Source organism: Ceratotherium simum, chromosome 5 (assembly GCF_057802395.1).
Source record: "Ceratotherium simum simum isolate JZ-2026a chromosome 5, ASM5780239v1, whole genome shotgun sequence".
NCBI lineage: Eukaryota > Metazoa > Chordata > Mammalia > Perissodactyla > Rhinocerotidae > Ceratotherium > Ceratotherium simum.
Genome location: NC_141904.1, coordinates 13,080,513 through 13,104,423, shown reverse-complemented (window position 1 = coordinate 13,104,423; position 23,911 = coordinate 13,080,513). Strand labels below are relative to the sequence as shown.

The window sequence follows — 23,911 nt, the reverse complement described above, 5'->3', positions numbered from 1 at the left end:
GGACCAGAGAAATAGGCCCCAGGACCGCTGCTCACCTGGGTTGACTGTGGACTCAGGTCTCCTGAGAAGGCACTACTAGGAGAAATCATTCAAATATGGCGGAAAAAAATACAACTGTAACAGAAGCAAAATGAATGGCTTCTTCTGAGCTTTCAAAAAATTTTAAATGTATGTCTTATCCAAATATGACCCTCCCCCACACCACAATCGTTCACAATATTGTACCCTCACTTTTGACCTAATGCTTCAAATCCTGTGCTCTGAAACCTGTTCTCCCATGCAAGAAGTCAGAGGCAGTGGAGAAAGTAAATTAGTTTCTCAGACAGTTTCATTAAGACTTGTGATGGAAATGGAGCTGCAACAAATTGGACCAGGGACTGCTGGCTTGTGTGTTTATTTTTCTACCACAATCAATAGTGTTTGGTCTGCTTATCAACACACGGATGGTAAACCCTGAGCCTTCCTCTTCTCAGAGGCATGGCTTTTGAGAGCCATTTAACTTTAAAGAAAGAGAAAGGTAAAACTTTTTGTTCAAAATTCAATTTGATGTTGCTGGAACATGCTTCTCATGGTTGTACTAAAGTGCTTCCACCTGACGGAATCTCTCCCCTGTGACGACTATAACAACAAACTAGTTTGTTAACAGAACGCGCAGGGAATGTTACCAACCCAATACTGAGCCGCTCCAGACCTGTCAGGCCCTGAGCTGAGAGGGAAACAAACATTTGGGGAAAAATGAGATTCTGAACACCAGCCGCAAGGCCAAAAATACATCAAATCCATTTTTATTCAGAGATTTTTGACTGGCTTTGTTAAACTAAATTTTACTTCAAATCAGTGGCTGGCATTGCATTTTAGAAACAGTCCAGAGCAGAAAGCAGAACAAATGATTCTAATTCTTGGTCCAACGTCTTGGGCAATTTCGTATCCATCCTCCTCACGTATGCTCACATTTGTGGCCCCTGCTCCTGGGCTGGTACTGCGTCTGTTTTACTAAGATTGGGTGATTGGAGGATCAACTTTTCCAATCTTTAAAACATTATGTGACTTTTCTAATTTTCCAAACTTTCTTGCCTTGGTCTCTGTTGTCTCAATTCACATGAACATCAGTTGGAATGGAAGAAAGCTCATTAGGAAATTTTCCGTTACTTATGATGAAATACAAAAATATCCCTGAGTCAGCCATTCCATGTTTATTTATTTGCTCGTGGGTTTGTTTGTTTTTTAATTTCTATTTTCTTAATTTCACTTCTGGTAAAGAATGACGATAACATTTGAGCCCTAATTTGCTGTCAGCTCCCCCATCAGAAAAAAGCAAGATTGAAATTATTCTCAACAAAGGAAGACTTTAATCTCTTGGAATCAAAAACTAAAAAGTATTAAATGCACCTTGGGCCTTTATTAGTTCCTTGAAGCCAAAATTATATTTCAGCAAAAATCGTCAATTAAAATTTTGCTCATTAATTATCAAATATTTATTTCCAAATCATAATATCAAACCCACAGGAACAAAAACACACAAATGGCTCAGAAAAATTGTTTGCTCTCTCTTGGGGAAGAAAAATGTCTTTGCCACTAGGGCAGGGAATTCGCTATTCTGTGTAGCTTTCAGAAGAGAGGGCACATGTTTTCTTATTGATTTTACTTCCTATTTGCTAGCAAAATAATGTGAGAAGAGGCTGTGAACATTCCTGGCAGCGAGCCCAGATATTAAAAAATATGTGTCAGGACATTTCTGAATTCCATCTTTTTCCCAGAGATTTCATGGCAGATGCACTCTCGGTACCCTTCATGAGGGACACGGCCCACATGGGTGCACTTTAGGAGGGAGTTTTCTGACACCCCATTACTTACAAACACAGCCAGTCAGATTCCAGATGTGTGCTCGGAATTTCCTAGAAATCCCCTCCCACAGCTGGGGTGGCTCCAGCCAGCGGTTCCTGGGAATCTGCCACCAAGGCACAAGCAGGCCACGTGTGGAAGCCATGCCCTATTTGCCCTTGTTCTTACAAAGAGATAGAAAAATGGGTCATTTCTTTCTGGGAAGGTTGGAGGAGTGGAGAATGGATGTTGAAGAACTGCACTCCGGTTAACTTGATCTGGAATGATTTTGAATATCTGTGTCCTCAGGCAACATCAGAAACACCGAGAAGCTGAGCTATGACAGGCAACGCCAGTATGAGATCCTGGTGACCGCCTACGACTGTGGACAGAAGCCTGCTGCTCAGGACACCCTGGTGCAGGTGGACGTGAAGCCAGTTTGCAAGCCTGGCTGGCAAGGTGGGCCTGCACGTGTCAGTCCTGTTGAGTGAAGGCAGCTCGGCCTGGTGTATAGAGGGTGCTGGACCTGTCCTCAAATCATCACAACACATAACTAGAGGAATTCTTCAAGTGTAGACACTCTGCTGCAAGAATAGAGCAGCTTGTTTATTCTCACAACTCCTGGGTGATCTGTTATCCCCATTTGATAGCTGAGAATGTCTGAGGTAACTTGTCTAACACCATGTGCCCAGTTTGTCCAGTGTGCCCTTTCTCAAATCTCATGACATCTTTGACTCAATAGTAATTATCTCACAGTGCTCGGGAGAAAGTGCCGGCGAGCCTGTTCACGTTATCTAAGAGTGCTGAGTCTAGCGGGTGTGTTTCCAGTTGTGATCATCACTCAGCACCTGGGGAAGGTTGCCGTGTTCCTTGGGCTTGCACAGAGCGCCTGCAGGCAGAGGCTGGAGAGGCAGAATCCAGCCTCTGGAGTAGGGGTTTCTAAAGTGTCGGCTCTGGGAATGGAGAAGCAAAGGACGTAGATGGAGGTGGATCTTTGTGCTAGTCAGGTCTTTTAGGATGCACAGACAGAGCAAAGGGTCAGGTTCCCTTAGACGGTGGAGGTGTACACTGAGCCTCAGAGAAATAAGGGGCGTAAGGCCAGCTGCAGAGGTGGATCTCACAGGGAACTGGATGGTTCACAGAATAATAGTAGCTCTGCTGGTGACACCAACGGTTCCAGTGGCCGAGCAGGGATGCTGGTGTTATCTCTGTGCTCAGCTGCTCCTGTTTTTGCTTCCTGTGTTGACGCTGCTGCAGGCTCCTGCTTCCTCATAACTCTGGTGCCTCATGGAGTCCTCCGCTTTGTGGCTTCTGTCTACCGCCTTCTCTTCGGGTGTCTGTAAGCTTCAGGGCCCCTGTTAGAATTATTCTACCTCTTTCCCTGTATCTTTCATTCTTAACTTCCCCTAGAGAGGTGTGATTAGCTGTGTCAGTCACTCATATCCCTATGGAGCAGACTGATGCCAGGCCACCATGTGGGCCACTGGTCAGACTTTGAATGGCTGCCTTTTAGTCAGGCATTCATTCCTAATCCAATTCATTTGGGTCAGATCGACAGGACTTCATGGTACAAAGCATGGACACCTGAAGACCTAACTGGGGTCACTCCCCTGCACAATTATATCTCCCTTAATCTTGCAACCAGAAAGGTGAGAGAGGGCAATTAAACCCACCTCTGGTGAGAGCCAGAGTCGTTTGCCCTTAAACCAAGTAGAGAAGATGAAATGCTCAGTAGAGGAGCCACAGGTAAGATACACGGGACGTAAAGAACACAGTAGAGTCATCTTTGTGTCAGTCTATTTAGGATCAAGCAAGAGACAGAGAAAGGAACAAGGCAGAGTGGGAAAGTGTGTGTTACCAACCTCAGGAGGCTTGAGCTCTGGTTGAGTATAATTCACTAGGCCCTAAGGAGCCTGAGGGCAGGATTCTGTCTCTCTCATTCACCACTAGATTTCTCAAGCTTAGCATGTGTCTGGGCCCAATGGTAGTGCTCAAGAAATCGTCATTGAATGGATGGACGAATGGGTGGATGAATGAATGAAAAGCTATTTGAGTAAAGAAGAACTCACCTTGTTTTATTTTAGCTTAAAAGTACTGGCCCCAGTGAAAGTCTACCTTTTGAAAAGAAAACCTGGAAAGAATATAAAAGACTTCTAAGCATGGAACATGCTCACAATGGGATTTTAAGTGGGGAAAGCAAAGCTCAGAGTCAGATCTGAAGAATGATCCCAATGTCTCTTGTCTTTGATAAATGAGACAGCAACAGATTTGGGATTATATTTTTGTACCTATATTTAAATGTAATTTCCTAACGGAGTTTGTTCTTGTTTCAGTGTTAAGTGTATGCAAAGGAAAACATTTAATAATGTTTAGTTCTGTATGTGAAGAATGTGTGGGGCACTACCCTCTGGCACGTGATGCTGTTTGCAGCTCTAGAAAGCGGCCCCTGGAGGGAAGGATCGATCATGCCCATTGGTTGTGTCCCCAGCACCCAGCACAGGGCCAGCCACTATGCAGGCGATCGGCCAGTGTTGAATGGATGGATGAACGGTGAAAAACGTACCTTTCTGTAGAACAAAGACAAACGGGAAGCAGCAACTCCCTGCATCAGTTCACTGTGTCAGGCAAAGCGATTTAAGCAAGCGTAACATCAGGATCAACTACTTTGTGGTGGCTTCCCTGCCTAAGTTAGCCAGCCTTTGGCGGCAGAAGCTGACACTGGATTCTGCATTGTGCCCATCTCCCTCCAGCTTACCCGCCATAGACAGCCATTACGTCTCTCTCCCCAGCCATCATCCCAGCAGGCTTCAGATCATAGACAGATCCTCCAGGTTCTCTGATCTATGTAGACTTCCTGCCATTCCTGTCCCAGTCCCCAGTCCTGGAGGGGAATCTTCTCTCCTTCCAGCATATTGGTCCACTTTGTTCCTTCCCTTGAGTGACCCTCATCTCTCACTGACTCATCTTGGGGCCTCTTCTCTTCTACCCCTGGCCAGGGCTGCAGCCTGTAGCTGGAAGTACACTTTTGTCCAGGAATGAGCATTCCACCACTGGTCCCAGGTCCCAGGTGTGTGTCCCTTGTCCGGCCACCCTCCCCCAGCTGTATAGAGCAAACTGGAGGGAGCCACATTTGACTGGTTTTTTTTGCTAACTGCAGATGAAGCAGGCTACTCCTTACTCTGAGAGGTCGTCAGGTGCCTAGGGGAACGAGTTGGCTCTTCTTGAAGTGGGTGTGGGGTGAAGCCTGCACTGTGTAGATGCGGGCGGGGCGGGGGAGGCCTTTCAGGGCACCAGTGAACAATATAAGGAAGCCAGCCAGTCTGGCTTGTGTAGGGGGTTGGGACTGGGGAGAAGTGGGAAGCAAGTTTGGAGACGCCAGGGGCAGCATGGGGTGGGCAGTCAAGATTTTGAATGCCAGGGCGAGGAGCTGCAGTGATCCCCAAGCCCCCAGACCCAGCTGTGAGTGAGGGTCTGTGGGCGTGTGCAGGCATAACTGCCCGGAGAACAGAGGCTCCTCCCCCAGCTGACTTCTCCCGAGCAACAAGAGTGACCAAGCAAATGCAGTTTGGCAGTTCAAATTCTTGCACCTATTCTAAGTCAGACAGGAGGGGACTGCAGCACGATGAAAGCAATCCATCATACCTGGGAGCCCCCCGTCTCCCCTGGAGCACTCCCAGTCAGCACCCTCACCAAGCCTTGCTGCAGTCAGCTTCTCCCAGCGAGCTATCCTGGGGAGCAAGGGACCCTGCCCACAGCTGGAGCCTTCCCTTCCTTCCTAGGGCCGATTACGGACTGCTCCCAGACTCCAGTGCTGCCCCAGGGCAGTGATCCCATTTTCCATCACAATAACCCCTTCCTGGAGTGTAGGGCCAAGGCTTTCCCAGCATGCTGCTGGCCTTACCCAGCTATGCACGAAGGACGTCCCAGACCCTGGCTCTCTTGCCGCCTGCCTTTCAGATCTTGGCCAAGGCATCGTCTGCTTGGGCTATGGTTTTCCATTCTCTGTCTTTTTTCTGTGGGTTGACCTTGTTTTCCCGGTAACAAGATGGACTCCCCGAGGGCAGAACCACACTTCTCACAGCCCCCGGTACTCACTGAACTTTCCATCCATCACCTAGGCATAAACTCAAAGATTGCTTACCACCATCACTCGCCAATGGGCAGTGGGGCTTATGGGGGGCTCAGCTGGCGGCAAAGGGAGGTAGGAAGGCTTTGCATCCAGACACCAACCCCAGGGCATCAGGCATGTGCATCTCGCTCTTGTGTGAGCTTTGTCTTCTCTGCTGTATTCTGAGATTGTAATTCTACAGAGGTCGTAGGGTCAGCTCACTCTGCAGGGGTCTGTGGAGTTTTGCCAAAGGGAACATCACTTCCATTCTCAGCTGCCCAGGAAGAAGATGGTCCTCAAAGCGTCAGCTAGACCTGTGTGAGTGGAGGGGAGAACTAAATCTCTGTGTTTTGTCCTGAGATTTGAGAATTCATAGTATCCCTATAGCAGTTTATTCACAGAGATGGAAGATTCTATTAGGAACCAGGAAACAGGTGAACTGGCAGCAGACCACACACTGAGGACGGGCTTGTGCCCTGCCTCTCATGCCAGGCATCTGCCCTGCCTTCTTCTTGGTGTTTGTCTCCCTCATCCAAGTGGTTATACATATCCAAGCCCGGGCCCGTGTGTGCGCTGAGGACCATCCTTCAGGAAGGCTCTGCACCCATTCATGGATCAGAGCACCACAGAGGATGTAGTGACCCCAGAGGCTACCAGGGTTATGGTGGCAATATGAGCAGAGGCCCCAGTCCACATACAGGGGCCACAGATGTGTCCCAGAGGATCGTTTGTAATTCAGTTGCTGGTTTGGGGTTTTTTGTTTGTTGGTTGGTTACTTTATGTTATGTTGTGTTGTGTTGTGTCGTGTCACATTATGAAACATACTCCTTCTTCCTGCTTTCCTTTATTGTTCCTTATAACCCTTGGCTCATCTCTTTCTATGTTTCAAGCTGGAAACATTGTCTTCACAACACTTAGTATCTTTTCCCTTTCACTGTTGCAAACCAGATCTTATATTTATTACCTGCCGCTGCCAGTTGAGACCCCAAGTTCACTATCTCACTGTCCCTTTGTGCAAAACAACTCCCCTTTGAAGAAAGTCACTGGAGACTTTGCTAGTGGCCCTTTACCATGTCTTTCCCAGATGTGTTGCTGACCAACATCCGGCCATTCTGGATCCGAGGCTCCCGTATCAAGAATCAGCTCTCCAGACTCTAGCCCCTCGGAACCCCATCTCCGTTTGCCCAGCTCCTCCCTCAGCATGATCCCACGGCAGCCAATTACACCTCGCCCAGCACCAGCTCACCCAACAGCAGCACTTTCCAGAGTTTCTCTCAGAGACCAAACTCCCGTTCCTTTTACCTTCACAGTAAGGAGCCCTATTTAAAACAGAAAGAAAAGGAGCTGCAGCCATATAATTGAACCATTTCTTCTCTATTCTTTGGAGTTTAAATAATTCTCTAGGTGCATCAGATCATCTTGGTGTTTCCACCTTTCCGCAAATCAAGTCTTCATAAGGAGGAGGGGTGGTCTCTTCTAAAGGAGTGCTTATCACACCTGGGAGGCAGGGCAAAATGCAGACTCTGGTTTAATAAGTCTGGGGTAGGTTTGGATGTGGCTGGTCCACGGCCTTCGCTTTGAGTAAGAAGGTCACCCAGAAAATATTTACTCAACGCCTAGAGTGTGTCTAGTACTTTCGTGTTGAAAAGACAGCAGCGTGAAAGCTGCTGGTTGAGAGTTTTCCCTTAGCTGTCTGCACTGGGAGATAACTGATGTTGACGCACACATTGCACGTGGGAAATAGTTTTGGAGACAATTCATTCACCCTTTCCTGAAGGCCCACTGTGTTCTTGAAGGTTAGGGATACAAAGACAGATACGATCCACCAGGGCTCATGGGACAGAGGAGACAATGGCAATACTGAGGACCAAAGCTCTGGTGGAGGGAGCTATGGGGGCACACAGGAGAGACACTTAACCGTGCAGGGGCCCTGGGGAGATGCATCTGGGCCAAATCTTGGAGGATAGTAGTTTTAGCACAGAGAAGAAGGTTGTTCCAGACTAAGGAGCAGATGTCAGGAAGGTGGGAAGGAGCATGATGTGGCCGGGGCAAGGAGGAGAAGACTGGAGGGGCTGATGGGGAGGAGATCATGGAGGGAGGGTCTCCTGTGTCACCCCAAGGGCAGTGGGGAGCCAAGAGGCTTTCATGCCCCGGCGTGGTGAAGGGGATCTTTGGGAAGAAGGACTCCTTGGCCAACTACATAGATGGTGGCTGGGATGCAGAGATGGGGCAGAGAGACCAGCTGAAAAGGATGATTATTCCTGAGTGCACTTGTAAATGGAGCACTTCTGGAAAAGTATCTAAAGTCATGTATTTATTCCAAAACCAATTCAGAGTTCTGAGCAGCAAAGGAGGTTAGATTTTTGGGCAAATCCCATGAGACCCCATAGGTGAGGGGACAAGGTTGGCAGTCAGGCACGTCTGAAGCACAAAAGACCCCTACTAATATGTCCCAGACCCCTCTACAGCTGTTCACTTGCCCACCACCCTGCCAAGGAGAAAAAAGCCCAGACCCCAGGGGTCAGCCAGCTTCCCCCTGCCCCTTCCAAAAGTCAGATCAATTATTGATCAAGTACACTGAAGAGCTGGCTTAGGTTTTACTACATGAAAGGCACTGATTTCGAATCATAGGATGATAAGCCCAGGAAGGTGCTCAGATTTGCTGAGAGAAACAGAATCAGGAAGGGATCAGAAGGTGAAACTGTCCATCCGAGTCTTGCACGACAACGTTACCCTCCTTGCAGGCTGATGCACGAGGGCATTGCCAGAAAGACAGAGGAAAGGACGGCTCCTTGCCCTCAGTTCTCTCCTTCACTGTCCCGCCAGGATGTCTGAGATTCCACCATTAGGGTACCAACTTTTTGTTCTAAAGGATAATCCCCACTAAAAATGCAAATACCTGTTGTAAGAATAACTGTTAAGCCAGGGGTCGGCAAAGTATAGACAGCAAGCCAAATTTAGCAGACCACCTGTTTTTGTACAACTGTGAGCTAAAAATGGTTTTTACATCTTAAATGGTTGAAAAAAATCAAAAGAAGAATAATATTTCGTGGCACATGAAAATTACATGAAATTCAAATTTTAGTGCCCATAAATAAAGTTTTATTGGCACACAGCCACACTCATTCATTTACATGTTATCTCATGGCTGTTTTTGCACTACAACAGCAGAGCTGGGTGGTTTCCATAGAGACCAGATAGCCCTCATCTATATTTACTATGTGGCGTTTTACAGAAAAAATTTGCTGACACCTGCATGAGGCTATTATTGTCCGTTCATCTCAGTGAGAAGTAGTTTATTGGAGTACCTAGGACAGCCTAGAAAGAATGAAACATCAAGTGGACAAATTCAGACAGAGGCAAAGGAGTATAAAAGTCCAAAGCAAGGTATGCTGCCCGGAGGACAGGAACAACCCAGTGAGATAAGCAAATCTAGCCCATTTTACAGATGAGGAAAACTGAGCCTAAGAGAGATTCAGTGACTTGCCCCAAATCTCACAGCAGGTAAATGGCAGAAATGGAATTCAAATTCATGTCAGTCCATCCCAGAGGGCACCAAGGTTTCAGGAGGAACAAGGAGGAAAGAACAAGGAGGTTGGGAATTTCCAAAGGGGCGTGTAACTAGCTTGAAAAGGGCATCTCAAACAACTGTTCAGAAGAGACACAACCTGTGCCCTTAAGCAACATATTTAACCCCTCAGTCACCGTCTCTGCAACGTGGTAATGAGACTTACCTTGAAAGGGTAGCTGCAGTTCAATGAAGCAACGTGCACACAGCACCTAAGAGGCGCCCCACATTCATTCCTCCTCTCCCTGCCCCGCCCGACTCACCTGTCCTTCACTGAGCCTGGTCCAGTGCACTGTCCCCTTGAAACTACGACTCATTTGAAAATAAATCCTCACTTACAGACGGTCCATCTCTCACATACCATTTGCCTGAACCTAATGCTGCCTCTGGGTATCTCATGAGCCAGAGAAACACAGCGTGAGCCTGAGACCTGGGTGTTAAGCTTTAATCCCAAAGACACCAAGCCCAACTGGCTCCTCACCCCAGAGCAGGAAGACTGCCTTCTCCCATAAGAGAACTGGCCATGAAGATTACCCACCATCTACCCTTCCGTCCAGCGGGACTGAACCCGGCTTGATGTGAGGCTCCTCGTAGGGGCTCAGCTCCTTCATCCCCGGGGCCCTCCCCTCAGTCTCCTGTCCTCCTGACTCTCCTCTTTGTCCATATTCTCTCCCCTCCCTGGTTCCTCATTCTCCACCTTGCTCTCCTCCCCCTTCGCTCCTGCTACTTTCCTCCTCTGAGTCCTCCTCACCCCCTTTCCCAAGCATAGGCCCTGAACCCAACACTGGGGGGGTGGGTGGGCACAGGGGTGCAGGAGTCAGATGACAAGCAGTGAAGAGGGAGCTGGATGGGGAGTGAGTCCTCAGCCCTTAGCTCCCTCGTGATCCGGCCGCAGGCTTTGCTGAAGGCACTTCCTGGCTGAGCCTGGGTTTCCTCAACTGTAGGTTAAGAGTCATAATCCTTGGCCCAATTATTTTGTAAGCTTGTTAAGAAGGCCACAAGAGGTTCTATGTGTATTATTGCTTTGCAAAGTTTAAATCACCATGCAAATAATGTTATGATTAAAATTGGTAAAAAGGTACTGTGATATAAATGAGTACACACATACGCGCGCGTTGAAATGCGTAGAACTGGGTAAAGCTGTGTGGCTTGAGCATCGTGTCCTTGATTTTAGAGCTTAATATTGGGACCAAAGGGTGACAGTTGAGTGCAGGGAGGGAAGAGCACAGTCCGGGCCGCGGCGGGGGCGGGGGGTGGGGGGGTGGGTGGTGGTCGGGGGGGTGGTTGCTGGGAGCCCAGGCCTCAGGTCCGGCTGGGCGCCAGCCCACTCTGCAACCTCAGGAGAGTCATTCCTGCCTGCTTCAGTTTCCCATGTGTAGACGGGGCAATAACGCCTTCTTGTGAGATGAAAGGCTGCTGGCGGAGCCTTGTGCTCAGAACCACAGGTGGGGCTCAGTGAACAGCAGCGCTTTTCAATTCCCTTTATTCCAATTTTTAAAATCATGATGGAACGTTTTTTCCCCCAAATAGTTGGAGAAGCCATCATCGAGGCCCAAATTCCACTAACTCGGGCGGAGTGAGCCCAGGGCGGCTGCTCCTGGGTTGGCTCGGATCTGCGGGCGAGCATTCTGTGCTCCTGGTGGAGGCCCTCGAGGGGCACTCCTCGTGAAGAACGACCTGTTTTGACATCACTGACATAGCCGATCATTAAGGTGCGACAAATGGCTCTGTATGGGATGCTGATTTACCTGCTCGACGGCGTCTTAATGTGCTTGAAGACCTGCTGGATAAATGCGCCCGTGCTCTGCTGTTTCCTCCGGGCTCCCGGGGCTCCATGCCAGCATGGGGGAAACAGGCCTCGGAGGCCTCTGGGTGCGATAACCTCAGCCTGGATGGACGGGGGCGTGGGCCGACGGCACTCCCCCCAAACCGTACTCAGTCGCGATAATGGCCACCACCGGCTGGGCACTTCCCGTGTGCCAGGCCCTGTCTCAGGGAGTTGCATGTACTCTCTCATTCGCTCTTCACCACACCCTGAAAGCTGTCATTTTCCCATTTTGCGGACGAAGACACTGAGGTTAAGACTCTTGCTCCGTGCCTGCGGACAGACGCGACACAGCTGGTGATATCCAGGCCCAGCGTCAACCCCAGTCCCGCCTGTCCGCAGGCACCGAGCCCCTGCCCGTTTACCTGAAATGCATCTGAAAGCAAAGGAGAACCCTGGCCACCTTTTGAGACCGTGGGAGGAAAGCTCTTTTGTGGAAAACTCTGCAGTTAGAACCCTTTCCTTCATGTTATAAGGAAGATGTGCAATTGGAGAGCAGGGCAGCCTTGAGAGAGGACTATGGCTTGGATGGTGGGGCGGGAGGGGGCGGGGTGCAGGTAGGGTGTACCACTCCTCCTCACAAGCCCACTTCTGGGACCTGCCTTCATTCAGGACAGCAGAGCCATCTCTCAGCCTTCTGAGATGACCCTTTGGGGACCGCAGAGGGGACAGGGCTTGCCCAAGGACACACAGATGCTGAGAGGTGGAACCACGGCTGGTACCAGGTCTCCTGATTCAGAACCCCACACTCCACCCCATCTCTCAGTGGACCTGAGTCTGCCCGGAGCCACGCGTAATCTGCCTACTCCCTTTTCCACTGACAGTTCTTTTAATATTTGCAGCTGGCTAGAATTTCTCCCTGCAGGGAGTCAGCAGAGGGGAGGGCTGGCTCTGAAGCCAGGAAGTTCAGGGTTCAAATCCACATTCCACCGCGTGTTGGCTCAGGGACTTTGGGGAAATCCCTTGACCTCTCTGAACCCTCAAATGTGGCTTCTTCAAAATGAGGCCAACAGCAGTACCTATCTCATAGGGTTGTCACGAGGCAGAACTGTGCCTGGCGTACGGGAAGAGCTCAATGCTGCCAATGAGTGGGAGGAAGGAGAAGAAATAGAAGCCACCAGAGTGGGTTTAGGAGTCAGGCCAGCCTCTCAGTGCCATTTGCCAGCTGTGTGACCTTGGGCAGGTCATTTGACGTCTCAGCTGTCTTATTGGTGAAATAGCCCTTCCGCTACTCCATTCCTCAGAAGGATGCTATGCAGCCAGATAACACGTGTAGAAGGCCCAGCAAAGAGCCTGTTAAATGGAGGTTTCCTTCCTGCTCTCCAAATCACTGAGGTAGCCTAGACACCGATGTCGTCTGCACACCAACCAGACACTTGGGTTCTAGTGATGACTGTGACCCACAGCAAGCCGCCCACCTCTCCTTGCCACACTTGTCTCATCTCTAAAATGGGCAGAATCATGCCCCCTTCTCCCCACATCCACCTCACATGGCTCTTGGTGGATAGAGCGACAGGGTGGAGGGTTAGGAGTCAGCCAGGTCTGCCAGGGAGCCCTGGATTCATATCGTTGAGTGTATCGTGGCCCTTAAAATGCCAGTGCAGGAGTGTGAAGCGCTGACCCCACTCTTAAGCACGCGGAGGGACAGCCGTGGTCCTGGCACAACAGAGAAGCTCTCAGAGCTCCCATTCAGCTGAAGGGACTTGCCCAGGGCCTGCTCTGTGCCAGGCGGGGTTGAGCCCCTGGGGACCGAGAGCTGGAACCACGGGGCGAGGGCAAGCAGGTGAACGGATCACTCCAGTACAGGGGAGTCCCAGCAGTGACCGGGAACCAGGGGCTGTGAGGGCAGAGTGCAGGGCCCGCTGACCCTTTAGAAGGGCTTCCCAGAGGAGGTGGCGCTGAAGCTGAGATCTGAGGGGTCAGTGCAAGGGAAGGAGGCAGTGATGGGAAGGGGCAGGGAGTACCCAGGGGCGCTTGGTGCTCAAACGCTGCAGCTTCCAGGATTCTGTCTACGTCCCCTGTTCTGCTCAGCAGCTCTTTGCCTTAGGACGGACAAGAGAGAAGAGTTGCAGTCGCAGCAGAGGGTTTGGAGAAAACTGAGCAGAGGTAGATGGACTAGTGTTGCTTCCTTCTTTGTTTTCATGATAGATGTGCTGAGATTTCCAATGTGGACAGTGGGTGAAGTAGACAGAATGTTCCAGAGAGATTCTGTAAGGCTGTGGGCATAACAACTAGAGTTCACCCAGCCCAAAGGAACAAGGTCGGCCCAGCGGGAAGGTCCCTTCTCCCCGCCTCTCCATAGAGCCCACCTAGCCTCAGCCCCTGTGGCCTGGGTGCCTTCAGAGCAGCCAAAGTTGATGCCCTCGGCTGGGAGGCTGGTGTCCCCTGGTCAGGCGGGGCAGGTCAGGACCTCGCCACGGGAGCTACGGGCATGGGCGAGTGGACCTGAGCGGAAGTGGAAGCTCAGGGGAGCGGTGGGGCCTGCAGCTGCCCCATCAGACATGGGCCAATGTGGGGAACCTGTCTGGGCCTCTAGAAACTAGTACAGTCTGAGGAGGACTCAATTCTGATAAGCTGCTTGGTGGAGGTCAGTGTTTAGAGTAAAACGTGACCTCGTTTTCAGCCATAGTTTAAGACAAGTGGGTTGTTTGGTTAGCCTTGTTTTGGTAACGAGACATTTGCTGGAGGCCAGAAGCCAAGATCACTTTGTTCCCCTCTGTGTCCACCAGTGCCAATGTCTGTCCCTGGCCTGAGACTCTGCATCCCTGGGTGATGGCAGCCAGCCGCACACAGGCAGAACCAGGCCAGGCGAGGAGAGGGGCCCGTCCACCCACTGGGAGGTTTGGTTAATGACAGCCTCACATTGGCCGAATCTCCCACCTTCCATGGGCTTCTTCCAGGCTCCAGGCCCAGAAGCAAACATTGACAGTATGTCACCCTCTACCCGCCGCCAAGCGTTTTGCTCTTCAGGATCTTGGCCTCTGCCTTGTTAGGAGCGCGAGACAAAGCACTCCATGGCTAGCATGTGAGCGGGACTCACATGCCCGCAGGAGCCTTCTGTGCCAAGGCAGGTGGTCTGTCTGCCCAGGTGGGCACCACCAGGTGAGCAGAAGGATGTTTTTCAGGCAACATATACAAGTTCTGCGTTCTGTTAGAGAACTTGAGGTGACAAGTGGCAATTAGACCACCACAACTTTTTAAGGTAAACATTTTTTAAATTATAAAGTGTTTTATGATCATTTGAAAATAATTTTTAAAAAGTATAATACTCACAGTAAAAATTCCCCATAATCAAGTTAATGCAGTATTATCAATGTTATGGAAGACTTCTCTCCCTTCACACATAGTCATTTGAACTTTGTGTTCTTTTTCCTCTTAACTTTGTGCCACATGCACTGCCCCACATCATAAACCCTCGCCGTCCCTCAGCCGCTGCATGACATTCCCGCGTAGAAGGGCAAGTGCACTTGACCGTGTCCTCGCAGTTAGACAGGGCAGTGTGATTGTCTGGCTTTAGCCTGGTTCCATTTTTCTCTTTTGTGCATCGGTGAATATCTTTATGCAGAAGTCTTTGCATTTTGGATGACTTTCTCCGGGGTGTATTGCCTGGGCCAAAGGATATGGGCATTTGTTGGCCTGAGATGCGTTCTGCCAAGCCCCTCCCTAATCGTTTGTGAGGGCTACACTGCCCCAGCAGGGTGAGGGATGCCTCTCCCCACCCTCACACGCATGGACTCACGGCTTTCGAGTGTATTTGATGGACTCTGCGGATTTCTACCATATTTTCTGAAGAGACAATAATTTGGTTCCAATTTTAGAATGTCATTCAGTGAAATGAAAAGTCTTGCAGGCTCTAATATCACCTAGAGTCATGGTCCTTTTATTTAAAAAAAAATAAATTTTGCAACCGTGTACAACTGACCTATAGATTAAAAAAATTTTTGTTACTGAAGTATGAAAAGTATACATAAGCCATCTTTACAAAAAGACTGAAAATGTGTGCATGAAAAACTATATTCTTGCATTGTAAATGCTTTTCAAAGCCATTAAAGTAAAGCTTATTGAAGAATAGCTACTCCATCTTATACCAATAATACATTTGTCCCAAGGTAAGAAAATTGCCTGGAAAATGCTCATGTTTATTGGACATAAGAGAGAAGAGTTTCTATAAATCCAAGAGAAAGTACCCTGGTGAGTGGAGTTAATGATTTCCCCCTTGGGAGAATTATCTTTCAGGAGGGCTGCTCTTAAATTGCCTGGTTTCTCCACCTTTCCAGCATCAATTCTGCTGGACGTGTTTCTGCTTTGGAGCTGAGAAGCACGTGAGCTGAGGATCTTTGGGGATGAAGGGGCTGGAGAGAAGGCAGCAGCCAAGCTTTGGGTGGAGTCCTGGTTTCTAAACCATATGGTTCACCTCAGTGGCAGCATGGGCTGCTGCCCTAACAGCCCCAGAGAGCTTGGATCCAGGGTGAAAGGGGAGGGCACAGGCTTTAAAGAGGTGGTTCTCAACAGTAGCAAGCTCAGAGGCTTGTGGGGGAACTAAGGGCTACACCAGCGTCAGAGAACCACGCAAAAGAGAACAGATCTCCTCATGATATGTGGACGGCCAGGGGCTGGCCGGATTGGGGCGCAGTGTCTAGGGGCCTGCGCCAGGCACGGGGGCAGAGCAGAACCTGCCCGAGGGCTTGTGTGGATCCAAGGGCCCTGGAGAAGCAGCACACAGAAAGAACCCCAAACCCAGCCCAGCAGAAGAGCAACAACATCCTCAATTCAGCGAGGCTGGCACTAGCAGGAGAGTCAACAAGGGATGCTACAAGAAGAAAGTCTGACCAGAGCAAGAGAGCCTGGCGAATTCCCTGAGCCCCAGACCCGGGCACGGGCACCTCTCACGGAGCACCCTTGTGATTCATGCCCCAAACATTCAGTGAGAACCTGCCACGTCCCAGGAGCTGCACCAGGCACTGGAGATGTAGAAACTAACAACATTGACACAGTCCCTGCTCTCGTAGAACTTGTGATGCAGGGAGGGAGGGGTGTCAAGAGTTACAGACAAAAAACAATCGCAGAGATCAATGAATAGTTTCTTGTACTGGTCAAAGCCAGTCACATGGCCAAGCCCCAAATCAATGGGGCGGGAGTGTGTCCTCCCTGCACCGGGAGGAGGGCGTAATCAGGAGCAATAATCCAGTGCAACACCACTGGAAGTGGCTCCTCTCCACTGAGAGCCCTGGGTCCCGCATCTGGGGTTCTTCTGGGGCTGGAATCTGGGCTCTGCCCTGCACAATGTAAAGAAAGAAAAGAAAGCTTGTTCTAAACCCACTTGATGTGAGGTCCTACCCCGCTGGATCGGTTTCCAAGCAGCAAACAGACCTCCCTTCGGGCATCCTGCAGAGGGAGCATAAATCCTTTCTCCGTCCGCTCCCCTGACTGCTGGGACTCGGGCACGTGGCGGGTGAAGTAGTGGGAGTTTATTGCCCAGTATTGTTTGGGCTGGTGGTTTCCAAGTCTGTCTGTGCTTCCAGATCAGTTTGGAGGTTGGTTAAAATGACAGATTCCAGGGCCTCCCCCTTAAAATCTTCCACTGGAATCTCCTAAGGTGGGGCCCAGGAATTCTTGTCTTTAGAAGTTTTTTGGATGATTCTCTTGAGGCCAGCCCTGCCCCTACACCTGTCTATAGATACAAATTTGGGGGGCAAAATGTAAGCCCCACATAGATGATGTAGCTTGTAAGTTTTGTGAATTAGGGAGGAGAATGCAGTCTGGGCTGGAGCAATCATGGAGGACTTCCTGTAAGAGGAATTGGATGTGTTGTGGTTGGCAATGGTGACCAGTGTAGATTAGAAGGACAAAGAGAGGTGAGGTAGGAAGTTGTCATAGAGATTGTGAGAAGTGATGATGGCCATAAGACTAGCGTGAAGAGATTTTGATCTTAGGAGCCATCTAAAATTCAGAAGCAGGAGGCCTTAGTGGCCCTTTGGATGTACAGGGTAAAGTGTTACAATGCTCTGAAGCTTCTGGAAGCAAGTTTTAGGAAATGGTTATGATAGGTATTGTCTAGAGCAGTGCTTCTCAAGTCAGCTGTGGTGTAGGACCAGAGTGTTTTTCCAATCAGTCATGGATGATGATTTTGTAAAAGTATAATAGAAACAAATTTCTATAAAAATGAAATAAATAGCAAAGACATTCAAAATATAAGCCAATTTTTTAATTATTATCAGATTCAACAAATATAAAATTAATGTCAAATTAATTGCTATGATTTTTGCTGTCAAATTGCTGTAAAAGTTTCTAAATGCTTGCTCTCCCTCTCTGTCCCTGCCTCATCACTTCCTATCACAGGCAATTCAGGGACTACGCTGGTCTGTAGAGCACAGTGAGCAGCATTGTTCCAGAACCTGCCCTCACTCTCACCCTCTGCAAAATCTGAAATGGTTTAGGCTGGGATCAGATTTCCAGTGTAGTCTGCTCAGCATCCATCTTTACGTGGTCCTGACCTACTGGCACGGGTTCTCCTGGGTGCAGTGACTAGGGAAAAGGGTGCGACAGAAGCCTGGGGCTTCAGCGAGAAGCTGTCGGGCAGGAAGCTGTCTGCAGCTTTCCAGGTGCTCCCGGAGGAAGGCCTGACAGTGTCCCCCTGTGTCCAGGACTCTGAAGTTGCCCAGGTGGAGGCGTGAGGGTTTCCTGAGGCCCAGGAGTCAGTAGTCACTGTGTTGATTGGGGGCAAAATTGAATCCCCTCTGTCATCTGAACACTGGAGGGAACTCCATGGGCAAGACGAAACAAGAGGACAAATTTCTGGTTGTTTCATTTGACGCTTATCGAGACATCTAGGAGGCGTAAAAAGATTGAAAATACATGAGAGTTTCCAAAATTGGAGCCACATATAAGTGCAACTTCGTCATCACACACACTCATCCACAATCTCAAACTCGGGCTGGGGTGTGCGTGTGCACACAACACACACAGCAGCCCCGTCTTGAATCCTTCCCTCTTTAATGCCTGGCAGTGTGTCCTCTGGCAGCGGGCGGGGGCTGGGTGGATGGTGGATACACAGGGTGTGTCATCCCACGTGGACAACGACAAAGACTCCCTGGGCTCCAGAGGACCACCTTCCTCGCCTTTGGCAGCCCAGAGTGGACTGGAATGTGAGTGTGCATGTGCGTGTGTGTGTGTTCTGATTTTCATACATTGAGGCACTCACTCATTTCATAGATATTTGTTGAGCAGTTATTATGTGCCAGACACTGCCCGGTGATGCACCAGTTATGCTCCAGAGCAGGAACTGGCCATAAACAAATGAGTAAATAATTCTGGGGAGGGAGGGACTGGCAGGGGTTGGATGGAGGCAGGGGAGACTCGTCAAGGTGAGATCAAGAAGTCACGTTTGAGATGAGAGCTGGAGGAGAGAAGGACCAGCCTCAGGAAAGGCAGGGCTGAGCGTCCAGCAGAGGGACGGCCGTGAGGCTCAGCCCCTGATATGGGTACGGGGGTATTTCCCCTCCCTCTTCTTCTGTAGTTAATTAAGATACCTCTTTTTAGTAAGAATTAAAAGGTAATAAAATGCTCTTGTGAAAATAAAGCATAGTAAATGGAAAGAGGTCAGTACTGAAGGAGGAGAGACGATTCCTCATGTTTGTAATTGAGTTCAGAGCGTTTGCTTTGCTTCTTTTTAAATTGCACCTGTGTGTAATTGTTTTTAATTGGAGAAAAGAAAGCTACATAATTTAATGCTCAAAAATGTATGTGCCTGTTATATGTCAGGCACAGGGCTCAGTGGTTTGCATTTTTTATCTGATATAAACCCTATCGACAACTCTGAAATCGGTGCTAATATTGCCAGTGTTTGCACAAGTAAACTCAGGCATACAGGGAAATGACTGGCCCTCAGGACATGGTACCAAGTGGCAGAGCTGGGATTTCTGACCCCAAAGCCAGGTTCCTCCCTTTGGGGTAGCTGGTTAATCTCCCCATTCTATAGATGAAGAAACTGAGGCTCAGAAAGGTTAAGGAACATGCCCAAGGTTACTCAGCTGGAAAGACCAGACCAGCTACATAATCTGTGGGTCCCAGGACAAAATGAAAATGGAGGGCTCTTGCGTTAAAATTATTAAAAATTTCAAGGGGCCGGCCCAGTGGTGTAGTGGTTAAGTTCGTGCAATCTGCTTCAGCAGCTCATGTTTCGCAGGTTCGAATCCCAAGCGCAGACCAGCACACTGCTCATCAAGCCATGCTGTGGAGGCGTCTCACATAGAAAATAGAGGAAGATAGGCACGGATGTTAGCTCAGAGCCAATCTTCCTCAGCAAAAAAAAAAAAAAAAGAAAGAAATTTCAAGACAGTGACAGCAGAGTGTTAAACCAAGTACGGGGCCCTTCTGAGCATGAAGCTGGTCTTGGATCCAGGAGTAGATGCCCAGCTCTCTGACTCCTGACCGCCTCCTGCCTCCTTCCAGCTGCATGTCGCACCTTGGTGCAGACACGTGACGGCAGTTCAGGAAATGCAAAAAGAAAATGAATTCAGAAAAGCAAGCTGTCCTTTGGGGGTTTGGCTTTGGAGTCAGGTGGGCCTGGCACAAGTCTTGGCTCTGCCACATGTGTGATCTCAATCTTCTCAACATCCCCGTGAGATGGAGCTGTAATTTCCCCCATCTTACAGATGAGGAAACTGAGGCACAGAGCCTATCTTGGGCAAGGTGTGGTAGCTGGTAAGCAGAGGAGGCAGGATCCGGACCCAGGCGTCTGACTCCTGCCTCCCCATCTCTGTACCATGGTCTAAGTGTCACTGTGGCCCTTCCCAAAGTCAGACTTGGGTACCAAGGAATTCACCCCGAGGAGCCATGTGGGCAGAGGAGGGAGAAGGCGCGTCTCAGATGCCAGCTTTGTCGGTGCCTTTTACACAGCCCTTGGGAGAGTCTTATTTCCTCTGCTACAAACACTCACCACCTGGCCCAGCCTTCACGCCCGTGTAATCTGGCCCCTAGGCTCCTTTCTGATCCATCTTGCACCAGGCCCCTAGAGGCCCACCCCCAGCCTCACGTCTATCTACACTTTCTGAGTCATACCAGCTGCTGAGCTGTACGGCTTGAGGTAGGGGTACTATTCCCATCACTGTCCATGTAAATGGCAGCCCTGGGTGCTGCACAGCCCAAGGCCATGGAGGAGACCTCTGGATCTCTCTCTGCCCTCTGGCCTTCCCCTCATTCACAATGCTGTGTTAACCATGCCTTTATTGGCTGCATTCCGATGCTTTGACAGCTATGGCCAGGCTGACCCTGGAGAGGTCAACTTACCCTTTTGCTTTTCAAACACAGACCAACCAATCCAGAACCCACACCCCGAACCACCTCCTTTATTGGGCTCTCACACGGTGCCACCATCCACCTGCCCTGATCACCCCAGGGCCAGGGCCAGACAACTGGGGACAGGCCCTGTGCCCCAGAGGCTGCTGAAATAATTCAGACTGGCCAATCCCGGTCCTGCTTACCCTGCCTTGCCTGTTTCTTGCCATGGAAACCACCATAAAGGCTGTTGCCCACAGTTTCCCTCTCTCCCTCTGCCTCCTGACTGATCTGGGTGCTTCTCCATGCGGCCCCCAGGGGCCGCCAGTGGTGTGGCGTGCCCCGTCTCCTTGGGATCTGTGAGTATAACAGTCTTTTCGATGGCAGTAATATTCTGACCTGTTGGCCTTTGTGGTTAGTTGAGTTGATTCCGACTCCTAGTGTCCCTGTGGACAGCAGAGGGAACTCTGCCCGGTCTTTCTGCGCCCTCCTCTCATCCTCTGGCACTGTACCAGATAGTGCACCACTGCTAGTCATAGGGTTTTCATGGCTAATTTTTTCAGAAGTGGGTGGCCAGGTCCTTCTTCCTAGTCTGTCTAGTCTGGAATCTCTGGTGACCCTGCTGGTACTTGAAATACCAGTGACATAGCTTCCAGCGTCACAGCTACACATAGCCACCACAGTATGACAACAGGCAGATGGGTGGTGTGGTTCCCTGATGGGAAACAAACCCCAGCCTTGGCGGTGAGATTGCAGAATCTTAACCACTAGACCACCACTGTCGGGCTTACCATACTTAAATAATAATAAAACCCATATTAAAACAAATGCCCAGGTCACTTCCTCCAGGAAGCCTCCTTTGATCACCTGGTTAGCATAATTTACCTCATCCTCTCTGTTCCCTGGGGCCTGCTCTTTGTTCCTCTCTATGCCTTAAAGCTGGCTGTGTGGTTGCCACTGCCCTGCCTGTGCGCTCCACCAAGTTAGGGGTTATGAGTCCCACTCCTCTGCCTCCCTACCTAGGGCTCTGTGGGGCACATAGTAGGTGCTCAGTACACACATGGCATCTGGAATAATGATGAGAATGATGACAGTAGTAGTCACAATAGCTCTCTGTTCCTGATCCTTTGCATACCTTTTCTCCAATTCCCAAAGCCGCTCTGCAAGGTAGATTTGTGTTATCCTCATTCTAAAGATGAGAAAAGAGCCTCAGAGAGGTTCAGTGATTTACCCAAGGCCACACAGCCAAGAAGCGGCAAAGCTAGGCTTCAAACCTGAGTCTGTCTAGCTGCAGAGTTAACACTCTTAATTAAACTGAGTTTAACTCCCGTTGTGTGGCCCTGTCAGAGGTGGCCCTCTGCATGGATCAATCCAGAGGGTGGCAATCAGGAGTGTTCTGATGTTCTGAAAATGAGCACCAGGCCTAACCCAGCTGCCCAGTGACCTTTCCAAAGCACTATCTGGATACTTCACACCCTCACTGAACACCTGTTTATGGCTCTTCACTGCCCTAAGATGAAACCCAAACCTTTTACCCAGCATTCGTCATCTGACCTCCACCTACCTCTCCAGCCCCTCTCTACTCCCTAACCCACCCCCAATTCAGATGCACTGATGGCCAGTGGAGATAAGTGCTCCCTGCTGAGCAAGGGTACCTCCCCAGCTCCTCCTGGTAGGACACAAAGTCCCTTGATGCCCAAATCAAGTCACCCATGTCTTGGAGAAAGTCTTGAAAGATGCCAATGGTTGATGCCTGCAGAGACTGGTTAGAATATCAGCTGCCTGAACAATCCCTCTTCCTAACTCTCCTACCCCCCACCATCCCCACATGGAGCCATTTCCTAGAAAGCCACGTGCTTCTTCAGCTGCTGAAAGCTGAGACCAGGAAGAGCGGGAGGCCCCCGAATATGCACAGTTAAGGAAAAAAGAGTGTCTTCACCATGCCTGTGTCTCCCTTTTGTCCTTCTCCAGCACTTTTGAGGGCAGAATTGGAACAGGGGACCTGAATGTCCTGGATTACAGGAGCCCCAAAGCCTGTGCTTTCCAGAAGTCGCAGGTTAGCTTTTTTCCACCTCCAGGTATCTAATATGAGAGTTCCAAATGGTTAATATTTTCCTGATAAGAAAACATGTTCCCCCAATTTAGCAAGAGTTATAATAAAATCATCATGTTTCTAAATCCTTAATCCACAGAGAAGGAGTTTAATTCCTGAAAGTGTTCCAGTGCTAGCTTTTTCAGGCATACTTGCAGTGTAATTGAGCCTGATTATTAAAACAACAGGTGATCTGCTTCCTTTCTCTTCACTTAAGAAAAAAATTGAACCACAATTCGTAAACTAGACTCTAGTTCCTTTATATACCGAAAAGATTTTGTTTCCAAGCAGAACAGCTCAGAGAAGTCCGGGGAGCTTGTGAATCAAGGGATGGGATATTTCTACCACGAGGCTTCAACGGGCAGGTCTCTGTGTTAGGCCCTTAGCCTGAAATGCTCATGACAAGCCCACGAGGAGGTGTAATTATCTCAGATCTACAAATGAGGCCATGGAGGCTCAGAGGTGACAGCTGCTTTGCAGAGGTCACACAGCCCGCATTTGGGGGAGATGAGATTCAAGTCTAGCTCTCTCCAGTCGTCAGTGTCAAAGCAACTCCTCGGCCCCCACAAACTGCCCTCAAGGTCAAGTAGTGATGAAACTGACAATACTCCCTGATTCCTTGATCCTTTGCCAGCCTCGGAGATGGTCACCTTTTTTTTTATTTCGGTGTAAATTGAATGTTCAAAAATGAATCTGTAAAAATTACCGTTGTTCTCAGTTCTGGCAAATCCTCAGAATCCTGGAGGAACTGTTGTAAAGGAGCAGTGTGGCCTTGGGTGAGTCACACCTACTGGGCCATGGTTTTGTCATCTGTGCAATTAAGATAACGCCCACCCACTGGGGTGCTGGGAGGATTAAAAGGAAGAATAGATGTGGAAGAGCTTAGTACCTTACAGGTGCTTAATAACTGTGTGTCCTCTTATTTCCTGCAATAGTGTTATTGAACAGATGATAATTTAACATTCACATATCTTTTGAACATGTCCTTTGTGTTTGGTGCTGAAACAACTCTGCATTTAATCCCCTCAAAATTATGGGTGGTAGGTACTACTTTTATAGAAAAGGAAACTGAGGCTCAGGGAAGATAAGTGAGTTGCCCAACGTTACAAAGGGCTGGAATTTGAACCCCGACACGCTGAATTTAGAGGTCATACTTTTAACCATCATGCTGTCCTCCCCTCCAGGAAATGAGGAGGAATAGACATTTCACGTGGCAAAGGC

General features: G+C 49.4%; 1 protein-coding gene across 1 annotated transcript in view; it reads left to right on the top strand.

Moving 5' to 3' along the window:
* CLSTN2 (calsyntenin 2) overlaps positions 1 to 23,911 on the top strand; it is a 575,299-nt gene that overhangs the window by 454,831 nt on the left and 96,557 nt on the right. The window contains exon 5 of the mRNA XM_014788220.2: positions 2,131 to 2,280. Within this exon, the coding sequence (XP_014643706.2) occupies positions 2,131 to 2,280 (150 nt within the window). The remainder of the gene's footprint in view (positions 1 to 2,130; positions 2,281 to 23,911) is intronic.